Here is a 24,376-nt window from a genome sequence, read left to right on the forward strand (position 1 = left end):
TTTGTATGAATTCCTGAAGTGCAGTATATAACGCAGGGACTTTCAGTGTCTTGAAGTACTGGACAAAAAGCCAGGGCATAATTTGCCACAAACAGAGAGCCAAGTAAAAAAAAATAAAAGGGTAGTATTTTTTTCACCCAAAATGATTATTTCTCTAAGACTTTCCCAGAACTAAAATGTGTGTTCCTTGAGCTTTGAGCGTTTTAGGTGCATTCCCATAACAATGGTTTGAAGGCTAGAAGTTGGACTTGATGTCGTATGGGTGTCTTCCAACTTAAGATACTATATGATTCTAAGTTCAGGCACATGACATGTGAAGAAGGACACTGTGTTCAGGTGCATTCTCTTGCTGGAACAGGCAATGCCATAGCCTGGAGAGGGAACTGAAGAGCTCTATAGCTTATAATAAAGTATTTGCTTTCATGTTGTTGGCAGCTCCAGCTGCAAACGTTTTATTATCTTAGCAGCTTTGTTACATCCTTCATCACAAACATTAGCAAAGCTAAATGGTCAATTATAAATGCCCTATTTTAACGTTTCTGGAAATATAAATCTGGATGAAATATGAATTAGAATGGAGCACTTGAACTGCTGGAGAAAAAGCCAATAGTGCCCTCTTGTGCCTACCTACCAAAACAGCATCTCCTACTGCTGGGATGTTGCGGCTGATTTTTGTAGGCTTGGCAATATGTGAAACAGATTCTTACATTATTAACCATGCTTACTTTACATCACCATAAGTTTTGCATTTATTTATTATTGATTTATGAGCTGCACCTTTACTGCAGCTTAAAATATTTCCAGTAAGACATCACATGACCCTTTTATTTCAGCAGTTTTAGCGGATTGGGGGTTTATTTTTTTCATCATCACAGTTGAATTTTCTTCTCCAGAATTTCTGGAAGCAATTTCGTGAAATACACCTATGTCATGAGTACCCTTGGAGAAAAACTGAGCCCATTTAGTTCTGGTGCAGTTTATTCTGTCTGAATGGTTACTACCTGACCAATGACCGCACGACCATCTGTGCAAAAGAACAACAGGAGGGAAATTTTACACAGATACTTAGATGTTTATTAAGCTATGAAGGATTTTGCAAGTGTTTGTTGCAATCAATGTAGCTGATTTGAGAAATGAGGGGTTTAAAAGCTAATGACCTAGCCGTGGGAACGCTTAATTACTGAATTTGGGTGAAAGTGTAATCTGTTTATGCACTAATAAGATGAAAATGTGATTATTTTACCTCTCTCTGGGAGGGTCTGTATGTGCAAAGAGCACATCTGAACAGGAGTGAGAGCTGTTGCTAATGAAACAAGCCCTGATTATTGTGATACGGTTTAAGTGAATTTAATTTTGCGATGCGATTGAACAAGTAGGTAGGCATGATTTTAGTAGCAGTAATTAAAAATGTGTAGTTTGGCTCTTAGGATGTTACGCCATGAATGTTTAATGTGGCTATCAGTTTCTCTAAAGCTATTTGTTTTACATTTAGGTTGTTTGGTGCCAAGGCAAGTGGTAAAGCTGCCTCTGCACCCAGTACTGAAGGTGTGAAACCCACATCGGCAATGCCCAGCCCTAGTACCACATTGGCACGGCAAGGCAGCCTGGAATCGCCATCCTCGGGCACAGGCAGCATGGGCAGTGCAGGTGGGCAAAGTGGTAGCAGCAGCCCCCTCTTCAGTAAACCTTCGGACTTAAATGCAGATGTTGTAAGCTTAAGTCACTCCTTGGCTTCCAGTCCCGCCTCAGTGCACTCTTTCACATCAGGTGGTCTTGTGTGGGCTGCAAACCTGAGCAGCTCTTCAGCGGGCAGTAAGGACACACCAAGTTACCAGTCCATGACTAGCCTTCACACCAGTTCCGAGTCTATTGACCTTCCTCTTAGCCATCATGGCTCTCTCTCTGGACTGACAACAAGCACTCAGGAGGTTCAGAGCCTGCTCATGAGGACTGGAAGCGTCAGATCTACTCTTTCGGAAAGGTGAGCTTGCCTATAGGTACAGTGACCACAGAACCAGTGAGAGGCAAACGGGCAGGAGCCAAAAGTACAAACCCTCCACTTGTTTTCCTAAAGGGACACTGTTTAATTAGCACCTTAGTCCTTTATATAAAAAAGCAAGGAAGGAAGAAAAGAAAGCTGAAGGGCATTGGATGTGGAATCGACTGCCTTTTAAGTTTTACAAGCACTTTTTCTGTCTTTCAAAGTTTTTTTTAGTTCCCTTGTTCTGGAGAACAACCAGGGAAAAAAAAGGGAAAATTGTCTGATTAAAGGCAAATCTAAACAGTCACATCATTTTGTCATGCTGTATCTGCCTGCTGTCCCAACAACTGGCAGCTTGAAAACCACATCACTGCCCTCTTGCTGACAAATTTTATTCAGCAGTAGGACCCCACCAGTTTTCTTCCCATTAACTCAAAGCACAGGCAGAGCTGGTGGGTCCCTACATTCAGCCTACCAGTCTTGCCTTAAAATTCTTAGTCCTGATAAGTTGCTTCTTACATGGCAATCATTACACAAATCCTTACTAAAATGCAGTTTCACTGGCAGAGGGACAGTTTACAAGAAGTTTACAAGACAGTTTACAAGAAGACCCTCACTGTACGCATAGTCCTGGCAAATGTCTGGAACAAAGAAAACCAAGAAAGGGTTCTCCTCTGTTTGTTCTGTTAATGTTTTTTTTGCGATATGCAGATGTCTTACAGTTTAAGTTATATTATAAAGAGGTGCAACCACTCTGGCACAGTTGTACCAAGATTTTTATTTTTGTTTTTTTTTGTGAAACATTTATTTGACTTTTGCAAGAAAGAAAAAATAATCTTTGCTAGGTGGTAATTTTCACTTCCTGTAAAAGTTTTCAGCATTTGACAATGAAACTCTTACCTCACTTGGGGACTGAAATGGCAGTATTAAATATTTCATTAACCTTTGATCCAAAAAAGTAAATTCTACTGAGTCAGTCGGAAATATTTTAAAAATTTTAAGGTTAAACTTAGTTGTTTAGCACACAATGATTTAAAGGAAAAAGATCTTTTACATACAACATTAAGGTTTTTTTTTTTCCCTTTATATATACTCAGAGATTTTTCAATACCAATCCTTTCCATGGAAAGATTTCCCTTTCAGTGAATCAGCATTAAAAAAACAAAACAAGCACAAACAAAACCAAAACCCTGAACAACTCTTTGCCAAATCTAGATGTAAACTCTCCACACACTTTATCCTCTTATGTTACATTCATAAGTATTACTATATCAGCTAAAATCACCCCTCTCACTAATATAATTACAATACAATAAAACATGTGTATACCAATATAACATATGCTAACAACAGTAGCTAAAAATATGTTGATACATGAGTAAGTTGTAATTTTCACTGTGCCTTTAATTTTTAAATACTAGTTTGCATTGTGTTCCATGAACTGAATGTGACGATATTTCTTAGAAAGTTACTAATTAGTACTTAAAGTATAAAAACCACTATTAATATTTACTGCTACATGTATGGATAGTGAAGTCAATAGAATGATGTGGAAGATTATGAATTTATGCCCAAAATCGTGTTTATGCAGAGGATGTTTAATATCACATTTAAAATGTTAATGGCTTGGCATCATCTCCTGAGCATCCCCCATTACTAATACTTCATGTATTTATTCAGTGACTTAATTTCAGTGGTTCCAAATGCTTTGCCTTTGGCAATATTTTTAACTTTCATATTTGTCCATATGGGGATATTATGATGGGGTCCAGAGAGAGACATTTATTATGTTGATCTGGCCTCAAAACAGATACATGTACCTAGAGAAAATTCATTCCTTGAATTATAGCCCCAACAGGGTTTTAGCAGTTTGATTTTTCTGAAAGGCATGTTACAATTGCTGTGTTATTTTTGGTAGTAAAACCTACATGTAGCAAAGTATTTTTTTCACAACAAAAGCATTGGTTTGCACCGTTAGATATGTTTGACAGCAGATTATATCCTTTTTCCTTTGTAAACTCAGTTTATATTTGAGATGCCTCTGGCAAAATTAATTATAGCTTTGCACGGCATAAGGAGTTTTCGGCACAGAGGCTTATTCTTTTTCTTCAGTCACTATAGAGCTTGCAAAAGACTGAACAAGCAGTCTGTATAGTGAGATATAGTAATACAATGTAGAGACAAAATCAGAAAGACCAAATCACAAAATGAGGCGTAGCTAGCAAGTGACTTGAGTCTATGCAGAGAAAGCCTAGGGGAAACTGAAAGGGGAGAGCTAATAATAGATGATACAAATAAATGCGGGTTTGCTTCACTGAAGCATTAACTGTAATTTGATAGCTAAACATCACTAATGGCAAGCATGCTAAGAAAGAATAAAAAGGTCAAAAGATTGCTCCAGTTTATTGGTCCTGATGAACTTTTCACTTCACTGCTTCAGACATAGTCCCTGCAGAAAAAAAACCTGCAGTCATGAGGACTGAAGAAGAGGTTTCAAAAGGTCTGTGCTAAGGCAGGAGTGAGGAGGATGTATGGGCTGGAAGATGAGGGGACTGTGGGCAAGGCCACATTGCCTCTATTCCTGGAAAAATACAAAAGGTATTGAACAAAATGGGCTAAGTAACAGATAACATGGGATTAACAACCTTTTAAATAAGACTAATTTAATTTATTTGCAGGGAAACAGTCTTTGTGAGTAGAGGAAAGGGATTAGTAGATGCAATAAGACATCCTGGACCTAGAAAAGCTTTAGGTGCTATTTCAAATAGCATTTGCATAAGAAAATGAGGGAAATAAAGTAAGGTGCTTGACCATTTGGTAAAGACTTCTCAAAAACTAATGATCAGTGATATGTTAGCCAGAAGGGATATAACAGGGCAGGATATACTTCCACAGATAGATACAAAATTATGAGGCTATTTTCAAGAAAGAAAACAGGGTCTAAGCGGTAGTGTTTTGATGGGACAAAGCATTTTCTCACTATTTTGAAAATGAAAGTATCACATGTAAATCTTAGAAGGTTGTTATCCCATTCTGTTTTTTCATGTGAAAGCTTTAACTTGAAGACTTTGAGACATCAAGTTTTAGGAATGATTTGATGTAACCAGAAAGAGCGTCTACATTTCTTTCTAAGGACAGTAGCCCTTGGCTGCCTCCCAAAAAGCAGTCACCTGCCATGGAGACATCAAGTCTGCAAGGTCTCTGCCCACACATCCCTCCAGGGATGATCAGACATTGCCTACACCCACTCTTCAGCTCCCCACGAAGCAATGGTATGGCATGAACACGTAGCTCTTTGACCACTGCTGTATTGACACAGTGTCAAAGTTAACTCCAGCCAAATTTTGTGTCATTCAATGAGACTCTTTTGCACTGTAACAATCAGAAAATGAATTCAGTAAATACGATTTGTTTTTTCAGGAATAATTGCATCTCCTTCAGGACCTTTGCTGGTTTTGCGCTAGCAGTAGTTATTTAGAAAAGTCTATTTCCACTGTCCTAGCAGGGTAACTCCCTATGTGGGAGAACATTTATATTTTCTCTTACAACAATTTAGAAGGATTAAAATAATCAAACAGGTACTTGTATTCTAAAATAAAACCATCTACTGGGGTTAATTGGTGAAATATCATTGATTTAATTGATAACATTTTCCAAGTGGACACATCACCAGTAAGTAGTTCTTTCGAGCCCTTATTGCTGTTGGGCACTGCAGATTTGTGTTTTTCTTCTGCTTAGTCTGAGTGACACAGCAAGAGATGCATAAAAAATGTAGAAATATAAGAATCAAAAGTAAGCTCATCAGTGATAATGACTGCATTTTAAGATTAGCAGAATGGAAGTGGTTTCTAATTACATGACTGGCTTGTTCTGATTTACTTTAAAAGAATATTTAGTTTTAAGGGCCATGAAAATGCATTGAAATCCAGTTAAGCTCTTCAAGACCTACAGTTGTTTTTAACTATCATCATTTTAAGGTGTGAAACAGTATATCATGTGTCACATTATCTTGTGTGTTTAGCCATTTGCAGAAACCAATTTACAAGATCCATATCATCTTGGGCCACCCTGTCCTAGACCTCCCTAGGTGTTTTTTAGCTTGCAATAATTTCTTTTATTCCCTAACAGCTCTGCAACAATTAGATATAGCCCAAGGATATGGCTTTATGGCCCTTTCCCAAGCTAACCTCAACACAAAGGATAGGTAGGAAACTGAGAACTACAAGGCTTCCTGTAATTTCCCCCAAGAGAACTTTCAGAGGTTTCAGCAGTGCAAGAGAAACAAAAGAAGACAGCAATACAACAGGCTTGATAACTTCAGCCTACATCTGCATGCATTTTCCTGCAAGACTGCTTTTCGCAGCTGACATGGCAAATCAGGAATGCTATGATATTCTCATCTCATCCTCACTTTATATTATTTGTTTTGAGCTGAAGAGACAGATGTCCATGTATGTACCACTTGAACCAGGAAAGGATATTTCTTTTCATATCAGCTTTAGAAATCTTTTGAGCACTAGGTTAGTTCAGTTCTATTTATCAGAAGTGCAGTTTCTGTAGAAGTAATATGTCCAGCTTTTGTTGTAAGAATGCTTTTAGATACTAAAAAGATATGCGGAGTTATCATTCTGAATTAATAGTTACATGGAACCATTGTTAATGGTTTCATGTAATTATCTGAAATCTAGGAGCATCTGTGCAAGATTTAGTGTTTTAAAAATGAATGTTTGCAGTGCTCACTTTTATTCAATGGCAATAACTCCATGCTAACGCTGAAAAATATTCAGCCCCATTTCATTTGAGTATCTGAATTCACAGATATTTTTAGCAAAATGTTATGGTCACTATTAGGCTACTTAAATGATTGACTTACTTTTGACTTGTGGATTGGTTTAAAGGAGCACTGATTGCCTATTTATTTTTAGATAACATGCTATAGGCATTTTTGAAATACATAGAAGTTCAAGTTAAAATAATATTAGCAAATGTATTGTTCGTTAAGATGTTTGAAGCATTTGCAGAAGAAACTGGTGTTATTACAATTATCTTTATTGTTTTGAAATTAAGAGATTGATAAAAGTACATAAAGAAACATCCAGGCCCCATTTTTCTCTGCAGAGAACTAAAATCTACATGAATCATACATACAAATTTATGTTCTTTTTTTACCAACCATTCTTGGTTCTTTTAGTTATATTGGGAGCAAAATGCTGTGAAGGTAGCCCTCTGTCTTATAAAGAACTTCCCTCACATGGATCGTGATAGCTGGGCCTGTGCTGAAATCCTGCTAATTTCTCCTTCCATTTGCTTTCTCCCCATGTAGAACAATGGCTTGTTTAAACTAGCAAAATTACCTATAAAACTTCCTGGTGATAAGAGTGGTTTACCTCCATTAGTCTGAGCCCTAATGGTGGGGCCACTAGACACCAGACATGAACACTGTTTTCACTGCCTTTATCTGCCTGTATCAAGGTTACATGACAGCAGGGCACCCAGTACAATACAAATGATCTTTAATAATGATGTGAGAGTTTCCTCGAGTAGGAAGGGTCCTAAGTTATTGTTGCTCTCAGAGGTGTGATTATGATATGTAATACAGAAACTTTCTAAAGCCATTTTGCAATTTAATCCTTATGGTGACACTAAGTTACGTTTTTAGGGGAAAAAAAAACGCTGCAACACTTACTTGATGATGACTAGTACAAATTCAGCCCACCCTAGTCAGTGATTGATCTACCAGGTCTTCATAGGGAAATGCCCAAATGACTTATTTGAAGGAAAGCTAGAGGTTGCCCTTCTAGTGATGGGGTTTAAATTAGGAAAACTCCAGCCATAGGTTTCTTTCTGGTACTCAGCCACTCTGCCACTATGTGTGCATGAATATGAAATAACATTGATCTAGTGCCACTTTTCATTGCCCCCACCATCACCTTACTGTGTGAGCCCAACAACAACAGAAAGCCAAAGTTCTGTATGTTTAGCACGCATTTCTACATGCAGAACTGTCATTTGGCTTCTGGCAAGGCCATGCTGTCTCTTAGCAGGTGCCACAACCTTCATTTCTTTTGGAAATCTATTGGCCTATCATAGGCAACTGTGAAAAATAAAGGTTCATACTGTGACCATATGATTCTCACACAGATTGCAGGGTGAAGCTGTAGGAAGGTTGGAAATTCTAAGAACTTCCTTCTAACTTGGACAGTCTCCAAATTACTATTGACCCAGCCCAGAGCATGTCTAGATGAAAAATGAAGGTGCAGCAGTCCATGTCCTATTGTCCCCTCCAACAAGTCAGGCATTTATCATGAAAGATATATTAAAAAGCATTAAATGACCTTCTGTTATACACACAAATCTAGACCTTTAAAAATTTTTAATTCTGAACAGTCCTGTTTACTCTATGTCCTTAGGGATTTTTTTTTGTTTTAACAGCATGCAGCTTGACAGAAATACACTACCCAAAAAGGGATTAAGGTATCAATTTTTTTTTGAGCATGACTGCTGCTTCTCTGTTTTTTCTGTAACCTTTTCTACACTGTCTTTCCTTTTCTTTCTCCTTTTGTTGATCCTGTTGACAAGAGTTCTTGGTATTTATATTCAAACCAGAAAATGTAGATTTTAACAATGGACTTTGTCTTTCCAAGTCTGCCTAGTGAATAAATGTCCTTTCAAGATGTATCATGTAAGTGAATACTGTTAAGGATAGTTTCCTTATGTAGTGAATCTTAAAGGGCATTGAATCCTTGTGAGCTAAAATATACAGAACAAGATACTTTTACTAACCAATGGAACAAATTGCTGAAAATATTGAGAAAAACAAGATTTTAGAGGTGGATCTGAACTTGAGCTCTAAATAAAATCACTCATGCCATTTATATTGAAGATACAGTAAAGGGTAGGGTTAGAAAATGCTAGTTTTAATATCCAAGCTTTTCTCTCCTCCATGATTAAAATAGGGGATCACTTTCTGGTCTCATCAGTCACAGAAGCCTACCACCCTAATCCAGGAGGGAGATTTGGCAAGCAATGACATATGTACATGCACACAGACACTCTGAACCCTTTCAGTCCCTGAAATTACATGATTAAATTTCTCAAGTTACTGATAAATAATAGTTTAGGAAATTTTAAGATAATGCTAAAGTGATATCACTTAGAGATCATCTTCTGCTCTTCTGCACTACCTGTGCCTTAATAAGAATTTAATCAAATTTTCTGTTCTACCAAAATAATCATTTTGGATTCAGAGAGAAGGAAAAAGGTGGAAGACATGAAAGAGGCACAAAGGGGACCCTGCAAGGGTACACTGGGCTAATTGAGGTTTGTGGCTGTACAAAGGTAATGGTGGCTGAAAATGAAATGGAGTGGGAAAACAGCTTATAGGCATATAAGCCTGATAACTTATCCCAGAAAGACCATCAGTTTGATTTAATATGCAGAGATCCCAGTCCAAGACCCAAATCCTGAATTCTCATTTTGCCATCTTTCTGATCTGATAACCACTGGGTAACTCTGCTCTACCACATTAATAAACAAAGATCATAGCTGTCTTTTTGAAGGAGAAAGGAAGTAAATATTTAATCAAGACAAGATGTTTTAATGACGTAAAATATTGTACAAAACCCCAAGCACAACATGAGAACTTACATGTTCATTTAATCTGCTTGCTAAGCAGAAATACTTGTGCCTCACAAGCCTGAAGCCAGAATATCAAAATCCCTTTCTGCTCTGCTGTTTGGGGAACACTGATGGCTCCCAACAGTGATAAAGAAGGTGCTCATTTCTCAGCAGGATATTGTGCTGAATGAAGCAAGCTGTTGCAGACATTGCTAAAAACAATCTCTTGGTTAAGACCCACACTACCTGCATATTTTGATGCTTACAACTGCCAGAATTTCCCTTCTTCCAGCCCAGCCAAGAGAGGCTAGGCCCCGGGAGTTATCAGTTCTCCCTCTTAACCCAAGTGTAAAGTTGCACTTGTTTTATTGGTTTGCCATAGGAAGCAGTTGATGAATGATTTCATTGCCAGACTTCTTCCTTACAGAGTGCTTGTTTCTGCTAATTGTGTATTTTTCCTGTCCCTTTCCCTCCCCCTAGTTTGGGGCAGGACACAATGCCAGGTAGCATTCAGAGCGGCAGACCGCACGTATGATTGAGTAGCTGTCATTACCAATGCAAACTACTTTTCAGAGTTCTTGATCTGCTTCACTCCTATCCTGTAACCAACTGCCCTCATGATCTGTGGCAGATGTCATTTTGTAAGCAGCTACTCACATTTCTTGGCTTCTAGTCTGTCCATTCCCCATCTTACCATTACAGTTTCTGAGCTTTTGCATCAACCTGTATACTTCCTATAGCTTTGAAGTCCTTGCCTGTCAGCTCAGTTGTCTGTCTTCTATGGTTTATCATCATCTCTTTGAAGGAAGGGAATGCTGTGTTGGGGAGGGGGATGAAGAGGAAAAGGGCTTCTGTCCTGTACTTTTTCTGTTGTAATAAGATGGTAAATTTCACCTTGTTAAAATCACTGGTGATAGTCACTTGATTAGACTTGATGTTTTCCAAGAGTTTTGTTCGTCTAAGTGGTGAAGGGTATTTGTGTGGCAACTGTTTCTTTCTGAACTGTCACCTTGTCATTGTTTTGAGCATGTCAGCTGTGGTTTTTCAGATATACTCCATCATCCCGGCAGACGAGTCAGGAGGAAGGCAAGGAATGGCTGCGATCCCACTCAACTGGAGGCCTGCAAGACACTGGCAGTCAGTCTCCGCTTGTTTCTCCTTCAGCTATGTCTTCATCTGCAACTGGAAAATATCACTTTTCCAACCTGGGTAAATGCTGTTTTCCTTCACTGTTTCTCCCACTCTAGAATAGAACCATAAAATTCAACCGTTCGTATTTCTTCGTTTGCCAGACTTGATAGTTTATTTTAACATCACCATCACCACATTGTGGTACCTCACTAAGGAAGGGAAACTCACAGTGTTTTTCATGGAGTTGGCCATGGAATAGGCCTCTTATTTTGCACAGATTCTCTGTGGCTTACCCAAGGAGAAGAAAATCTCAGGCAGAGCTGGAAATTTGCTTCTAGTTCAAATCTACTCATCTTTTACAATTCACAGTCAGTAGGATTCTTTCCAGAGATTCAATGAATGCTGATCCAGACACTAAACATCACTTTTTCCCTGTACACAGGTTTGCTTTGAGGTAGGCCTTTCCAATCCACTTCAGTGGCTGGACATTGATATAACTGCACTGGGCCCATGCAAGTCCTAACCTTGAATGCAATATAATATTTCGGGATGTGAGTCACTTTTCAGATTTATTTGATTACAGGTCAAGATTTAGATTTGTTTCTTCTGGATCCTGTTTCAAGTTAATCCAACACAAATTTAGTTTTGTTAAGAATTTTATTTTTTCTTTAATGCTTAATAGAAAAACGCTTTTTGCACAGTGCAGAACACATACTTATGTTCACAATGAACTTTTGTGTTTTAAGCTCTTACTGTGGAATTAGCAACAACCTTTGAAGCATTCACACTTCTATCACTCTGTCACAGCTTATGGCATCTGTAGGTTACAGTCACTCAAAAGAAATTTGATGGTCTTTATGTTGGTCTTTATTGTGTATGGGAAATGAAGTTGAACAAAGCCACTTTAAAAATGAAGTTAGATCCTGGCTAATCTAGCCACTACTTTGGATTTCTTCCATGTACTTGTAGTAGTTTTAGACACAGCTCTTTTTAAGCAGTGTTTCTTTCACACTATCATTTTCTGCTTGCAATTATCTTCTTTTTCATTTAGTTCATAGATTTTGTGCTCAGAACACAGAGCAATAAGATCATGTTTTTTTTTTTAAAAATCATTTTGTCATTGTCCCTTCCTTCTTTCCATTACCATAACCCTATGGAATAATTTGCTCTCACAACACAGTTGCTCTCATAATTTATAACTTATGGCACATATTGCATGACCAAAAATAAAATTCCAGACTCTGAGACTGAATTTGGATAGACAATTGCCTTTTTCTTCTAGGCATTGAGTTCATGTGGTCCAGGTGAACCATAACCAGGGTTTCCTTGCTACTGGCAAACAAACAGGTTCATCAATGCTGTTCTAGATTTCAACCACAAGTGATTAGACTACTCCTATTTATTATGATAAAATTCAACTGGCCTGTGCAGCAATTTTAACTTGATATAGTGGTAGGTGCTGTAGAAAATTAAAGGATAAACGTCTTGCATGTGCCAATGAACTTTGGTCTTGAAAGCAGTTGGTAATATAGGTATATAGCAATAAAACACAGATACGGATCCATTAGAAGAGCTACTCATAAAAAATTCTTATGACTTCTTATTCCTTTTTAACTTTTAACTTTTGAATCTCTCCCATTGCCTCTCCATTTTGGTCTGTCAAAGTGAGCAAGTGTGTGTTCAGACACCAGTGTTAGTGTTACCATGTGTTTTACAGGATTAGTCTTATCCAGCTCCAGCTCCTTGGAGATCATCTGCTTCGCCTTTCTGTGGTGACTTTGTATGTGGGAATAAAAGCCTTTCATTTTCTCGACAGCGTAAACTCCACCTAGCCATGCTGGTCCTACATTACAATTTTGTTCAAAAGCAAAATTTATCTAATGGAAATGTGCTTCATTAATAAAGTTTTGTATTCCAGTGAGTCCAACCAACCTATCTCAGTTTAACCTTCCTGGACCCAGTATGATGCGTTCAAACAGCATCCCTGCACAAGACACTTCTTTTGATCTGTATGATGACTCCCAGCTGTGTGGCAGTGCTACATCCTTAGAAGAGAGACCACGAGCAATTAGTCATTCAGGTTCATTCAGGGACAGCATGGAGGAAGGTAAGACTGAGTTACTATTTGGACCAGTGAATAGCCTCCCAAATAGGCTCCCAAAATAGGCCTTCAAGGAGTAGTAAAATTTAAAAATATTTCTTCTGCAACATAAAAATTTGAATAATTTTGTGAACCCTTTTTTCTAATTCTGTTGAGCTGATCTCACAGGACTTCCTTACCCTAAAACATGCAAGATATTTCTTTCACACAGTAATACGCAACACTGTGTATCTCATACATGTGTTAAGTCCTTTATCAGAAATTCTGGAGGAAAGGAAGCCATTGTTGGAAAATTATTTTATTATTTTTGCCTCTAAATTTGAAGTGTCTGAGCATACCTTGACTACTGTGATTTCTTAGTCCTACTTCTGTATTTCCTTCTTTTTTTCCAAATGCCAGTGCTACTTAGTACCCCCCTTCTTTTGTAGTCATTTAATTTTTCTAGTTTCCTACTGCCTCCTACAACAAACACTATGTGAATTTCTGTATTCAACCTCTGTCACTTAATCTGACCTCACCACTTTCTTTATGCATCTTATTATTGTTGGTCTGGTTTCTTTAATACTATAAACAGCACCTGGAATTTAGAGAATATGTTGGGGTTTGGTTTTGGATCTTGTTCTTTTTTAACCACAGAGAATCTGACAGCTCCTAATTAAATGCACTGTAACATTTTCTTCTGTGCAACATTTCTGGTAAATCTGCTTATTTGCAGAATTCCCATAAGCAAAAAATTCTCATACCCTTTAAGTAAAGAAGAAATAAGCAACAACTCCCCCTCCCCCCCAAAAAAAAAACAAAAAACCAACCTCCCCCCTCCCAAAAAAACCCAAACAAACAAACAAAAAAAAAAATAGCCCAAAACCAAACAAAACACAAAACCCTACAACCCAAAGAAAAAAAAAAAACCACTAAAATTTAATGGAGATTTATCCTACATCATCTCATCTGTCTTGTTTACTGCAAAGTGATGGCAATATAAATGGTCTTTATAATAAGCAAATAGTTTTCCCCTAGCCCCAGAGCTCATAGTTAGGAGATAAAAAGGGAAAAAAAAAAAAGTCTTAGATGAAATAACAGACAACTAATATTTTCACTTTTCAATTCCCCCTTCTGTATTTTAGATGATATGTCAGGCTGACATCTGGGTATGTAATACTAGCAGTAGGGTGCAGGACAGATCAAGCTGTGAGTTGTCAGCACAGAGGATGGCTGACTGCACAGAAGCAGATCATATAATTCAAGGACGGAGGTGACTACAGACCCTTTGCTGAGGAACAGGAACATTATCAAAGGAAACACTGAAAGAATAATAGAGGAAACAAGGCAAATAATTTATGCATAGAAAAAGAGTGTTAAATCTAGAATTTCAGTAATGGGTCACCAGTGGCTTTGATGAAAGCTTTTTCATTGGTTGTGTTTCATATCCAGCTGGAGTGGATAACCGTGATCAACCTGAGTAAATGAAAGTCAGTGCAGCAATAATAAACAGTTTTCAGCAGTTTATAGTCATTAGAGATTAACATGAAATGATGCTATTAGAAGGTCAACGCATTTTATTTAAGATAGGAGCTCTGAGGAATTTTAAAGAAGGACGTAATGGGTAGAGTCACTGTGTACAAGAGCAGAATGGGAGTTTAGTCAAGAGATTTAAAGCAGAGACTGAACACCAAAGATAGATTCAAAGCAACAGGGTTTCAGTGGTCAGTGTACCACATCTCTTTGTGTTTACCCAGTTACAAAATTAGATTTAAAGTCTATTTGGTTAACCCAAGTGTTCTTGTATTGTCAGGTTGGCATATGGATGCCAGATAGCTATTAAAGCAAAATAATTTATTTACCAAACCCTGGCAGATTATAAATATTAAACAAAAACATTTTGAAACAAAAATGCAAAGAAGTAATGAAATAAATTATCTCATTTAAAATTCTCTACTAGTGTATCCTTCATTGGGAGTGTCATCAGAAGCACAAGAGGCAGCTTGATTTCAGTTTAGTCTTCATTTGCCATTTTCAGTGAGGTCAGAAACCACATTTTTTCCTGCAACATTCACTTGGTACTCTTGAGGCTGACTGCTGATTATCAGTGGGAATATGGCACTACTTCTTGCAGTAACCCCTTCACGTGGATTACAAATACATGGGTCTGCATTGAGCTGAGGAGAAAAAACAGCTGAGCAAAGCCTAGGAACTCACTCCAGGGAGTGTGGACTGTTTTGCAAAGCACAGTCTCATATTAAAATAAGTTTGCTCAGCCTTGGACAGGTGTATAAACAGCTCAATTTCTGGTTTCTTTAAAGAGTGTATTTATCAAGTGTTTTGTTGTCAAAGCAACAAAAGTGATGCTTGGTTTGCTGGTAATAATGCTGAACCTCACTGGCATTCTCTTCCACCTCATGCACAGGAAAGTGCGTTTTCTGTAGAACAATCCTTTTAAGTGCAGGAAAAAATATCAATAGCTTTTCTATGCTGATAGCTCATAATTGCTCTTTATGAAAGATTGGTTCTCATTTTAAAAATATGTTTAGTTATTGAGCTCCATGGGGGAACTTTTATGCTTTTATCAATATTTCATGTTATTTTCTTTTTCTTTTTTTTTAAAGTACATGGGTCCTCATTATCACTTGTCTCCAGCACATCCTCTCTCTACTCCACGGTGAGTATTTATATATTAGAAAAAAGTTCTGCCCGCCTCTGTTCTTGTTCATTGTTCATGAAAATTCAAATACTTTGTGATCTAGAAGGATTAAAATTGCACTATAATAAAGCAAGGACACTTATTTTCAGCTTTAGTATTACTGTCATGTTATTTTAGAATACATTATTTTCGTGGGTTTATGTGACTTGCTCAGAATTGCTTAAATAAGGTAGTGTATATTTTGAAAGCTAAAAAGAAGCTAATGGTCTAGGAGTCTCTCTTTAATGGAGTCCTTATTCTCTCGTATTTGATAACTTTGAGTGATATTCCTTATTTTCAGCTAGTTTTCTAATTGCACAATTTACAAAGTGTTCTTGTCCCGTCACTGAGGTACACTTCTTCAAAAACACAAGATTGCTTCAGGGTAAGGGGGATGCAATTGGCAGTTTAAATGTCTACGGTGGAAAATGACTGTGTTTAGATGTTATTTCCAAAGAGAAATTCTCTTCCAAAGAGAATCTTTAGAAATTATTACCTTTTGTTAATTAGATTAATTAGACTGAGTAATAATTGTATTCCAGCTCAAGCAAGTTCTGCTTTTTTTTTTTTTCTCTCTCTCTGTTTTATTGGTTTGGTCTTTTTTTTGATGTCTTCTGCATAATTTCTTGCTTCAGTTGTTCTACTAACAAGAAATCATCCATATGGAAGGAGATAAACATGTTTGGACATTCCCTTGCTGATACACAGCAGTTGCTTTGCAACCTATTCACTAACTACAATTACATGCTGTACTAGCCCTTTTTCATGGCAGAGCAAACCACTTACCTGCTTTCATACCATGCATTCATGAATGGTCTGTCTCCTATGCTACTCTTTTGTAGTTTTTGCTACTATTTCCCTGTCTACGAGTCACTATGATCAGTTTGCATGGGGCATTGTCCAAAATTGTAATTCAACCTTTAATGTCAAATTATAGAATAATATTATGAAACTGGTGGATGATAAAAATCAAATTTGCAAGTGACACAGGATGTTTTCAGTACCCAATAAGTCAGTAGGTATGAAATACCTCTGCTCTGATATTGTAATGTAGCAGGAATTTGTTAATGCTTTCTAGTTATATAGCCTGCTATCATTCAAGATTATTGAGTATCTTGGAAATATTACTTAAACCCCATGATATTAAATAACAGCATTTTTCCTGCAAAACAAACTTTAAAAGGTTTACCCAAGTGTAAGTGGTATCTTCTGAAACTTCTGACTGAATTCATATTGCAGCTAAGCCCCACTCTTGAAGTTATGGATTATGTAGGCATAATAATGGAAATCATAGAAAAATCTGTAAAGGGCAAGAAAGAAATTAGTATGACAAAATTAGTAGGAATGATTTTGATCAGCATTTCTTCTACTTGATGCCTCTCATCTTGTGAAACAGGTTTAAATTTTTCAGCAATTAATCAGATGATGTGCAAGTGGAGTACAGGAACATGAAAGGCTGGCAATCAGTATCACATCAGCTGAAGGCAGAGAATGACATTTCATTGTTCAATGATGTGCCACTTTTCCTTCAGAAGAGCACATGTAACTCACTTTCAGTTGTTACTAGAGTAAAAGAGTACAAGAGCATTTTCAACTTAGTTAAGCAGCCCAAAATCACTAAGCAGTATTTCTAAAGAGACTGCCTTTCCGTAAGTATCTCAATCAATATATTTATCAGGATTCTCAAGCATTGCCTTAAGCCTTGGTGCTAGTGGTTTTCTGCAGCCAAATCACTGGAGAGATTCAAAGTACTAAATAAAGATCAAGACCTTTATGTATTATTACCAAAAGATAGCAGCAAATCTTGAAGTTATTCTCTGAAGTTTGTTTCTTTGAGAATTAGAATATGAGATTCAGAAGAGAAATTTCATGATTTGCTGCCATTGCAATGAATAAGTCCAATGAGACAGAAGTTCTGCATATTGGGTTTCTTCTTGATTTGTATTTGGGTTTTCAGGACTTACATGAATAGACTGGAAATCTAGCTTGTAGAAATATGCATGTACAGAGACAACCATTTGGTTTCACAGAAAAGTGTGCCCTGTAATCTGACTTAGTAGACTATATGACTGAAATACTGATTCAGTCTCAGCAGGGAGTATATCTAGCTCTCAGAGAAGTTGAAAAAAATATGTGATAGTGTATATTATGACAAATTGTCTCTAATCTCCTCCTGCTCAATAGGTGAGACACTGCAGTTTGCATATATTTAGTTAATTGCTATATTTCTGGCACTGGCTTTCAGCATTAGCTACACTTAGAATCCCTAGACTTCATTAACTGTGCTAAGCCAAGCTCAAAGGAGATGTGTAAGGACATGTCATTTGTGTGTTAATATTTTAAGTCTTCAAAAAAAGAAGAAAATTAATCCTTACAAGGGTGGGATGTATGGATATGATGAAGTAGAAGGAGGAAAAAAACTATTTCCTATTAGAGCCTTTTGAACTAATGGCTGAGTGCTGGCTTATAATGGTGTCAGTGCAAAGTCAAGTAAAAATTGCTCAGATGTATTTGGTTGCCAGATTTTATTTTTAAGTTGATAGTATGCCCAGAGTCATGTTACTTCTCTTTCATTTACTTCTTCCAGTCCCTGCAAAAGTTAACCTGTGGAAGCCACCTCTCTGAACTCTGGGGGAGAGGCAATGGTTCCTTATATAGTGAGGGAGTCATTTGGTAACAATAGGTAGCACTGCCTTCATCTGCAGGGGTTGGTGGTCTAAGGACAAGGGACCATGTCCCCAGCGTATCAGCTTCAGGAAAAAGTCGTCAACCTTAGATGTGTTTGTTTGTTTTCTTGGCACATTAGAATTCCTAAGGGAACAAGGAATTTCTTGATCTATTTGTGACTTTTCATGGACCACACGTTTAAAGCAACAATAATGAGAATAAAATTTAATTTTTTTTATGTAGGCGGATCTCTTTTTTATGACTGTAGATCAGAGAGTTAATATCAGTTTGTGTATCACATGAGTGCCGGCAAATAAAACAGTCATTGTACTAAATCAGTCCCATGTAGTGACGTGCCAGGTATTAGAGTAGTTTGAGCCAAGAGTAGTTTTCAAGTGTTGCACGGGGAAATATCACAGTCTTTTTGGTGACTGTTAACAGATAAGCATGTATGGAAAGAGGCATTCTCTAAAAGTCTTCTTCACTATACTAGATAAAGTAAGAAAATGTTTCTTTAACAAATTATTAAAATTCTAATAGCACAAAAGTAACGCTTAATACAGGCTTAAAAAAGTAGCTATATTAATTTGTAATAACACAGATGCTGCCTCATGTAAGGGAATCTTCCCAGGAACCTTGGGTTTTCTTAGCCTTCCTAGTGTTATTTATAGCTAATTCTTCTACCCACATTTTCCTTTTACTGCTACTTCTCTTCCAGATGATGTTAGACTGCTTCTCTGAATGTGGGGCACCTCAGATCATGGGGTGGGTTGTTTTCCAGTACATTAACTGCTTCTTATTTTATGTTCCGAAAGAGTTCCTCTCTCATGGCATGCCATTCTTTTCCATTAGAATTCTACTGAAGCAAGATTTTTCTGTCCACCAAATACCAAATGCCTCCCAAATTAGACTACTCTCATGCTTACAAATCTAATGACTTCCAAAGTCTTTTAGTTTCTTAGCTTGTTGAAAAAGACTGCTATGTAAATAACATCATTACATAAGAATATGGAAATATCTCAAATTATTAAATATTATTAGCAAATTTAAGCTGAAACTTTAACTGACCTTGATAGCCCTTAATATTTTGATCAGTACTCTGTGTGGAGGAAGTTACTTGGAAGTGCAAATGCACCTCTCCCATCATGTTCCTCCCATGTATGTTTTACTGATATGCTGTCAACTTATAGCAGGATTACCTAGTAGAAATATTGCTCAGTATGCAGTAAAAAAAAAAAAATATGTTTCAGGAGCAATAATAATCATTACAATGTAAAAGTGCTGGTCTGTGCCATGGCGGCACAGCAAGTTTTCTTTTGTATCTTAGAAATGTAGCTGTAGTTTCTGCTGCTCTGTTCCTATTCTCCCTTTGTCCACTGTTTCCTATTGTCAGTACACTCGGTAAACTCTTTGGGGTTTCATCTGGAGTCTTGACAAGTAAGTTGTATAGAATTCTATTTATTGTTTTTACTGCATACATTCATTAAATGTAGTGGATCCGTGAAGCTATTAATTTCACTTCAGTGTAGCTGGCTTTTATTTTCTGTTGCTGCAGTTTTGTTCCACACAGTTTCTAAGCCATTTCTTCTTTGTTTTCTTACAGGCAGAAGAAAAAGCACATTCAGAGGTAAGAGCTCTTCTTCATTTTTATGTTTATGTATTGAATTTCATTAAAGTATATTGTTTACCTGCTATGGATAAACTGTTGAGTTGCTGGGGAAAATAATACCCTGTCTCTGCACTGTTTTTTAAGAAATACTGATTAAAATCTGATGCAGCTTCTAGTGCTCTAGGTGGTGTTTTCTTAGCATCATGCTGAAAAATACCTCTTGGCTGAGGTTCTAAAATAGTGAAAAGAATTGATGAGAGTCAGGCTTCTGAGTGGAGGAGTTGTGATACGTCTGATTTCAGACTTAATACCGCTGTTTACTGGATCTAAGGGCCTGTGCAATTCAAGGTAATGTGCTGCCTTTCAGGAGAAAAATACTTCAAATGTTTGCTTTGAAATTCTCTCCCTTACATTTTGCATTATATTAAATTTCTGAAACTGACCACTTTGATGGATTTCAGAGCAACATGGATTGATTTCAGATATAAATCAAATCTGACATGGAAAACAGCTTCTTTCTCCTCACAGTGTATAAGAATGGGTGACAAGCCGGGGTCAGAAGCTGGATACAATTACAGACTTTCTCGAAACAAAGTCCTGGTTGTATTAAAAGGGCACCAAGGAGTAGGAGCAATAAAATGCAGCACCAAAGGGTGCACTTTTAATTCACAGAGCTACATGCCTTCCAACTCCTGCATTTATGCTGCTCTTATTTTTACTACTCTTATCAGATACAAAGTCAACTAAAAGATATTTTGCAGAAGTTTAACAAATAACATATTCTTCCTTACTTGACACAGTATATTTCAGTATATTTTCTACCCGAATCTTCTAAGCTTCTGTCTTTGAAAGTTAAAGCAAAGGAGCTAAAGAAGCATGCCATAGCTCAGTAGTGTAAATGATAATTCCTCACTCCATCACCCTTTATATGGGACTGTATATAGAGGTGAAGCAACAGTTCTTTACTGTGTAATTCCTACATGATGTTTTCTCAGTATCTAGGTCTGCTCTTACAGGAGACGTTGGACAGCATTTCACAAGAACCACCCTTGTATAGTTGCAGGAATATGATGAAAATGTAGCTTAAGAGAAAACTTGGAAAAAGTGGCAGTCCAGGATAGAGAACAGGTCAATAATGTGTCTCCTTTGCTCTGAGCTAGTGTAAATGACCTAGCTATCTTTGTATCATAGATGCACAGGAATTTGTTCATTCTTAAAGCCTATGCAATATTCCCTGTTGGTTTTCACATTTGTCATAAAATTAAAGTGTTGAAATAGTCTTTTCTAATGAACATTATGTGCTTCCTTTCCTAGGCTAGTTTTAGACATATTACTTTATTACTTCATAGTCTGGAAGAATTTCTTTTATGTCTGAATATGAAAGGGGTTTTAAAGTGGAACTCCATGCTGTGCTTAAGTTCAGTGCAGTGCCTGGAGTCTCTGTAAGATCTCAGATAGTGTTAAATGAGCTTAAAATTATGTGGAAGCTTCATGCTAGCTATCTATCTTAGCTGAAATGTAAACAGATATTTTTCTTCAGGATTCTGTTTTACATTAGAGGATACAGGAGCCTTGAATTAAGTTTATTCTCATGTCAACAAGAACATTTAAAGCAACATTTTTGTTTTTTTTCTTTAGGTTGGCAAGCAGGTTTTGAGTAGTATATGTTTTAAAGAGGCTGCATGTTTGAATTACAGAGACTGTAGAAAGAATTGTGTTAGAGCAAAAGAAAAAAATACTACACCTTATCTAGCTTTAGACATACATGAAGCAAAATTCTGTGTCCAAGGTAGTCACCAAAGCTTTCTTCATGCCAGGCAGTGAGGGACTATTTTTTGGCCCTTTATCTGAGTCTAATGTAGACATTTAACGTATGTTCATTGCATCAAGTCTACAGTTAGGCACAGTGAACCTCACCCAAATTCATTCGTGTTTCACAATCTCAGGCCTCATCCAGGGCTGCTGTACTTGATTGTACTAAGAATGTATTTGGAACTTACAGGATTTGGTAAGAAAACATGACCTTTACATGTACAAACATATGAAGTAATTAAGCATTTGCCCATATGTGCTCCCTTTAACTGGAATCCGAGCTCATACACTGGTTAAGTGCAAGAAAACAGCCGGAGCAGCAGCACTAAGTGCCAACTTTTAATAATTTGTAATTATGATTATTTTTGAGATTAGAACATGAAACTAAGACATTGTAAACCTTGAGAAAACAAACAAAAACCACAACAAAAGGAAATTGCTGAAATACTGACAACAGGCTTGTTTTTCTTTCCTAGCAAATTCAGAAACTACGGAGAGAGCTGGTTGCATCACAAGAGAAAGTTGCTACCCTTACATCTCAACTTTCAGCAAATGTAAGTATTTTTGCTTGTGATCATAAACAGTATCAAAGAATATATTATCAGATTGGGTAATAGCTCTTGTTCAACACATCATCTGGGAAATTTTTACTATTTGTTTACTACTGTTGATTTTACTATTTATTTATAGTATACAATGAATTATGTTCTTAAATTTCTATATTGCCTCAGCTTCAAGCAGAATAAATCCTGTAATCAAATACAGTGGAAATAGAAAAGAAAGTTTCCATGCTCCATACTCAGTATTGTCACATTGTATGTGACAACAGTCCTATCCAATTCAGTTTCACTCTTTTCTCAGAATCAATTAAAAAAAAGCCCAAAAGGAAGGAGACACAACCAAAGAAAGGGCATGAATTGCATAATATAATAGAATTCATTATGGTTTCACTTCACAAAGATAAACCCTACAAAATGCAGATAGATGTGGAAGAAAGCACAGTATACAATTGTATGTAGAATTCATATGCTGCAGTAACTGTGCTGATATATAACTAATGGAAAACGGGCTATTTCACAGATTGCTCCTGGTGTCACTTCCAATTGTCACACACTGATAATATGAGTTATTGAACATGTTATCAGAAAATAATGCAACTCAGGGAATGTGAGCTGCAGACCTGTCTGGTTACTGTGGCTTCATATGAAGTTACCATATAGTTACCGAACAATCTGTTGTATAGTGATTTTTTAATGCAATTCAGGATATAACTATACTTACCATTTCAAGAAAAGCTGAGAGGCAGTTGCAAGAAAGTATTATTTTGCATTTCAAGAAAAGTTTCCTGATGTCCTCAGCAATTTGGAGTGCCTTTCTTTGAAATGGAGATGTACTGAGTATTTAGCTCTATAAATACTGCCGTAATTTTCAAGAAATTATTTCAGTGCAGTAGTACTGTGTTCCTTTTGTGAGAAAATAATCTCTAGCTGTGTGAAAGTTCCTTGTTCTCTTAGGACTGCCAGGCATGAAAACATGGAAAATTTACTCTTAGTGCTTTCTGCTCTGTTCGGGTGGCTGTTGGTATTCATACCTCTGTAGAAGTATAGGTTGCCAGTCTGTTTTGAGTTCTGAGAATGAGCTAGTGAGGCAGACAACACAGGAGTCCTACAATGTTTGTAAGTTTAAAAGCTAGATTCCAAGGTGGGTTATTCATCTGGGAGTTTATAAACAGCATGCTTATCCTGGGTATGGGGTTCCTTCATTCAGATATTGTAGACTCAGATTTTCATCTTTGCCAGGCTGGGCAGGTCTTTACTCACCCATCCTAAGACCAACAAAAAAACAAAGCAAAACAAAACAGAACACTAAGGGGTGAGAAGAACTAAACCAGAATGCTTTGGGTTATTGTGTTTACTAACAATTCTGCTGTTCTCTGCAGGACGCTCTTCTTTCCACTAAGAACACAAAGCTGCGGCAGCTCTGACTTGCAGTGGGGAGCACGGGGAGGCTGGCTGTGGCTGGGCTTGTGATGCAGCACAGTCACAGACATCCCCACATCTGCTCTGAGTGCCCTATTAATGCCCACACAGCAGTAGCTGGTGTTAACCAGAGGAGTTAGCTTGATTCCTGCAAACCCCTGATCTAGTGGAAGTTGTCCCTGCCCACAGCTGGGGGGTTGAACTAGATGATCTTTAAAGGTCCCTCCCAACCCAAAGCATTGTGTGCTTCTGAGCAGTAATGCCACATCAGTAAGACTGAACTTTTTGCTTGCAGTGGGCTTGTGCTCACCGCCTCTACTAGAGCTGGTATGGGAGATACTTTGATGGTGGGAACTCAGGCTCTTAGTACCATTCCTTACTTCACTCTCTGGGCGTTTTGCCTTTCTCTACGTCTGCTAGCTATGAACAGAAAACACCACTGTATTCTTGCTGGTATGTTAAAAGGAGAGTTAAAAGATGGCTTTAGTTAGTCTCTATGCATTTCCAGTCACCCTAGCAATGCTGTAGCCTACAATTAGGCATGCAATAGAGTGAGGATGGCAGGGCATTCTCCTCTACAGCTGAGGCACTGAAGCCATTGGGCAAATTGTGTTCAATCTCTCCCCAGTGTTATCTAGAAGTTATTGACTATATCTCTTTTCAGCATTCCTTTGTGTCGAGTAAACCTCATACAGGCTGGTCTCTAATAGTGTTACCTATACTAGGCAAATTCTCAAAGTCAGTTTCAAGCTAAAATTAGATTTGGTCCATATTTCAAATAAACTGAGTCAAGCTAAACATG

The 24,376-nt window shown here is 37.4% G+C and overlaps 1 protein-coding gene across 12 annotated transcripts in view; it reads left to right on the top strand.

Moving 5' to 3' along the window:
* Positions 1-24,376, top strand: part of NAV3 (neuron navigator 3) — a 540,674-nt gene that overhangs the window by 479,472 nt on the left and 36,826 nt on the right. For 8 of the 12 annotated variants that reach the window (XM_062613809.1, XM_062613807.1, XM_062613808.1 and 5 more), the window contains 7 exons: positions 1,493-1,981; positions 8,414-8,455; positions 10,647-10,807; positions 12,648-12,836; positions 15,434-15,486; positions 19,778-19,801; positions 22,072-22,149. In XM_062613809.1, coding sequence (XP_062469793.1) covers positions 1,493-1,981; positions 8,414-8,455; positions 10,647-10,807; positions 12,648-12,836; positions 15,434-15,486; positions 19,778-19,801; positions 22,072-22,149 — 1,036 coding nt within the window. The remainder of the gene's footprint in view (positions 1-1,492; positions 1,982-8,413; positions 8,456-10,646; positions 10,808-12,647; positions 12,837-15,433; positions 15,487-19,777; positions 19,802-22,071; positions 22,150-24,376) is intronic. The other 4 variants (XM_062613806.1, XM_062613804.1, XM_062613810.1 and 1 more) reach the window with 4 other exon arrangements.

This window comes from Pezoporus occidentalis, unplaced genomic scaffold, assembly GCF_034315485.1.
Source record: "Pezoporus occidentalis ecotype Australia unplaced genomic scaffold, CSIRO_AGI_Poc_V1 ctg17, whole genome shotgun sequence".
Taxonomy (NCBI): Eukaryota; Metazoa; Chordata; class Aves; order Psittaciformes; family Psittacidae; genus Pezoporus; species Pezoporus occidentalis.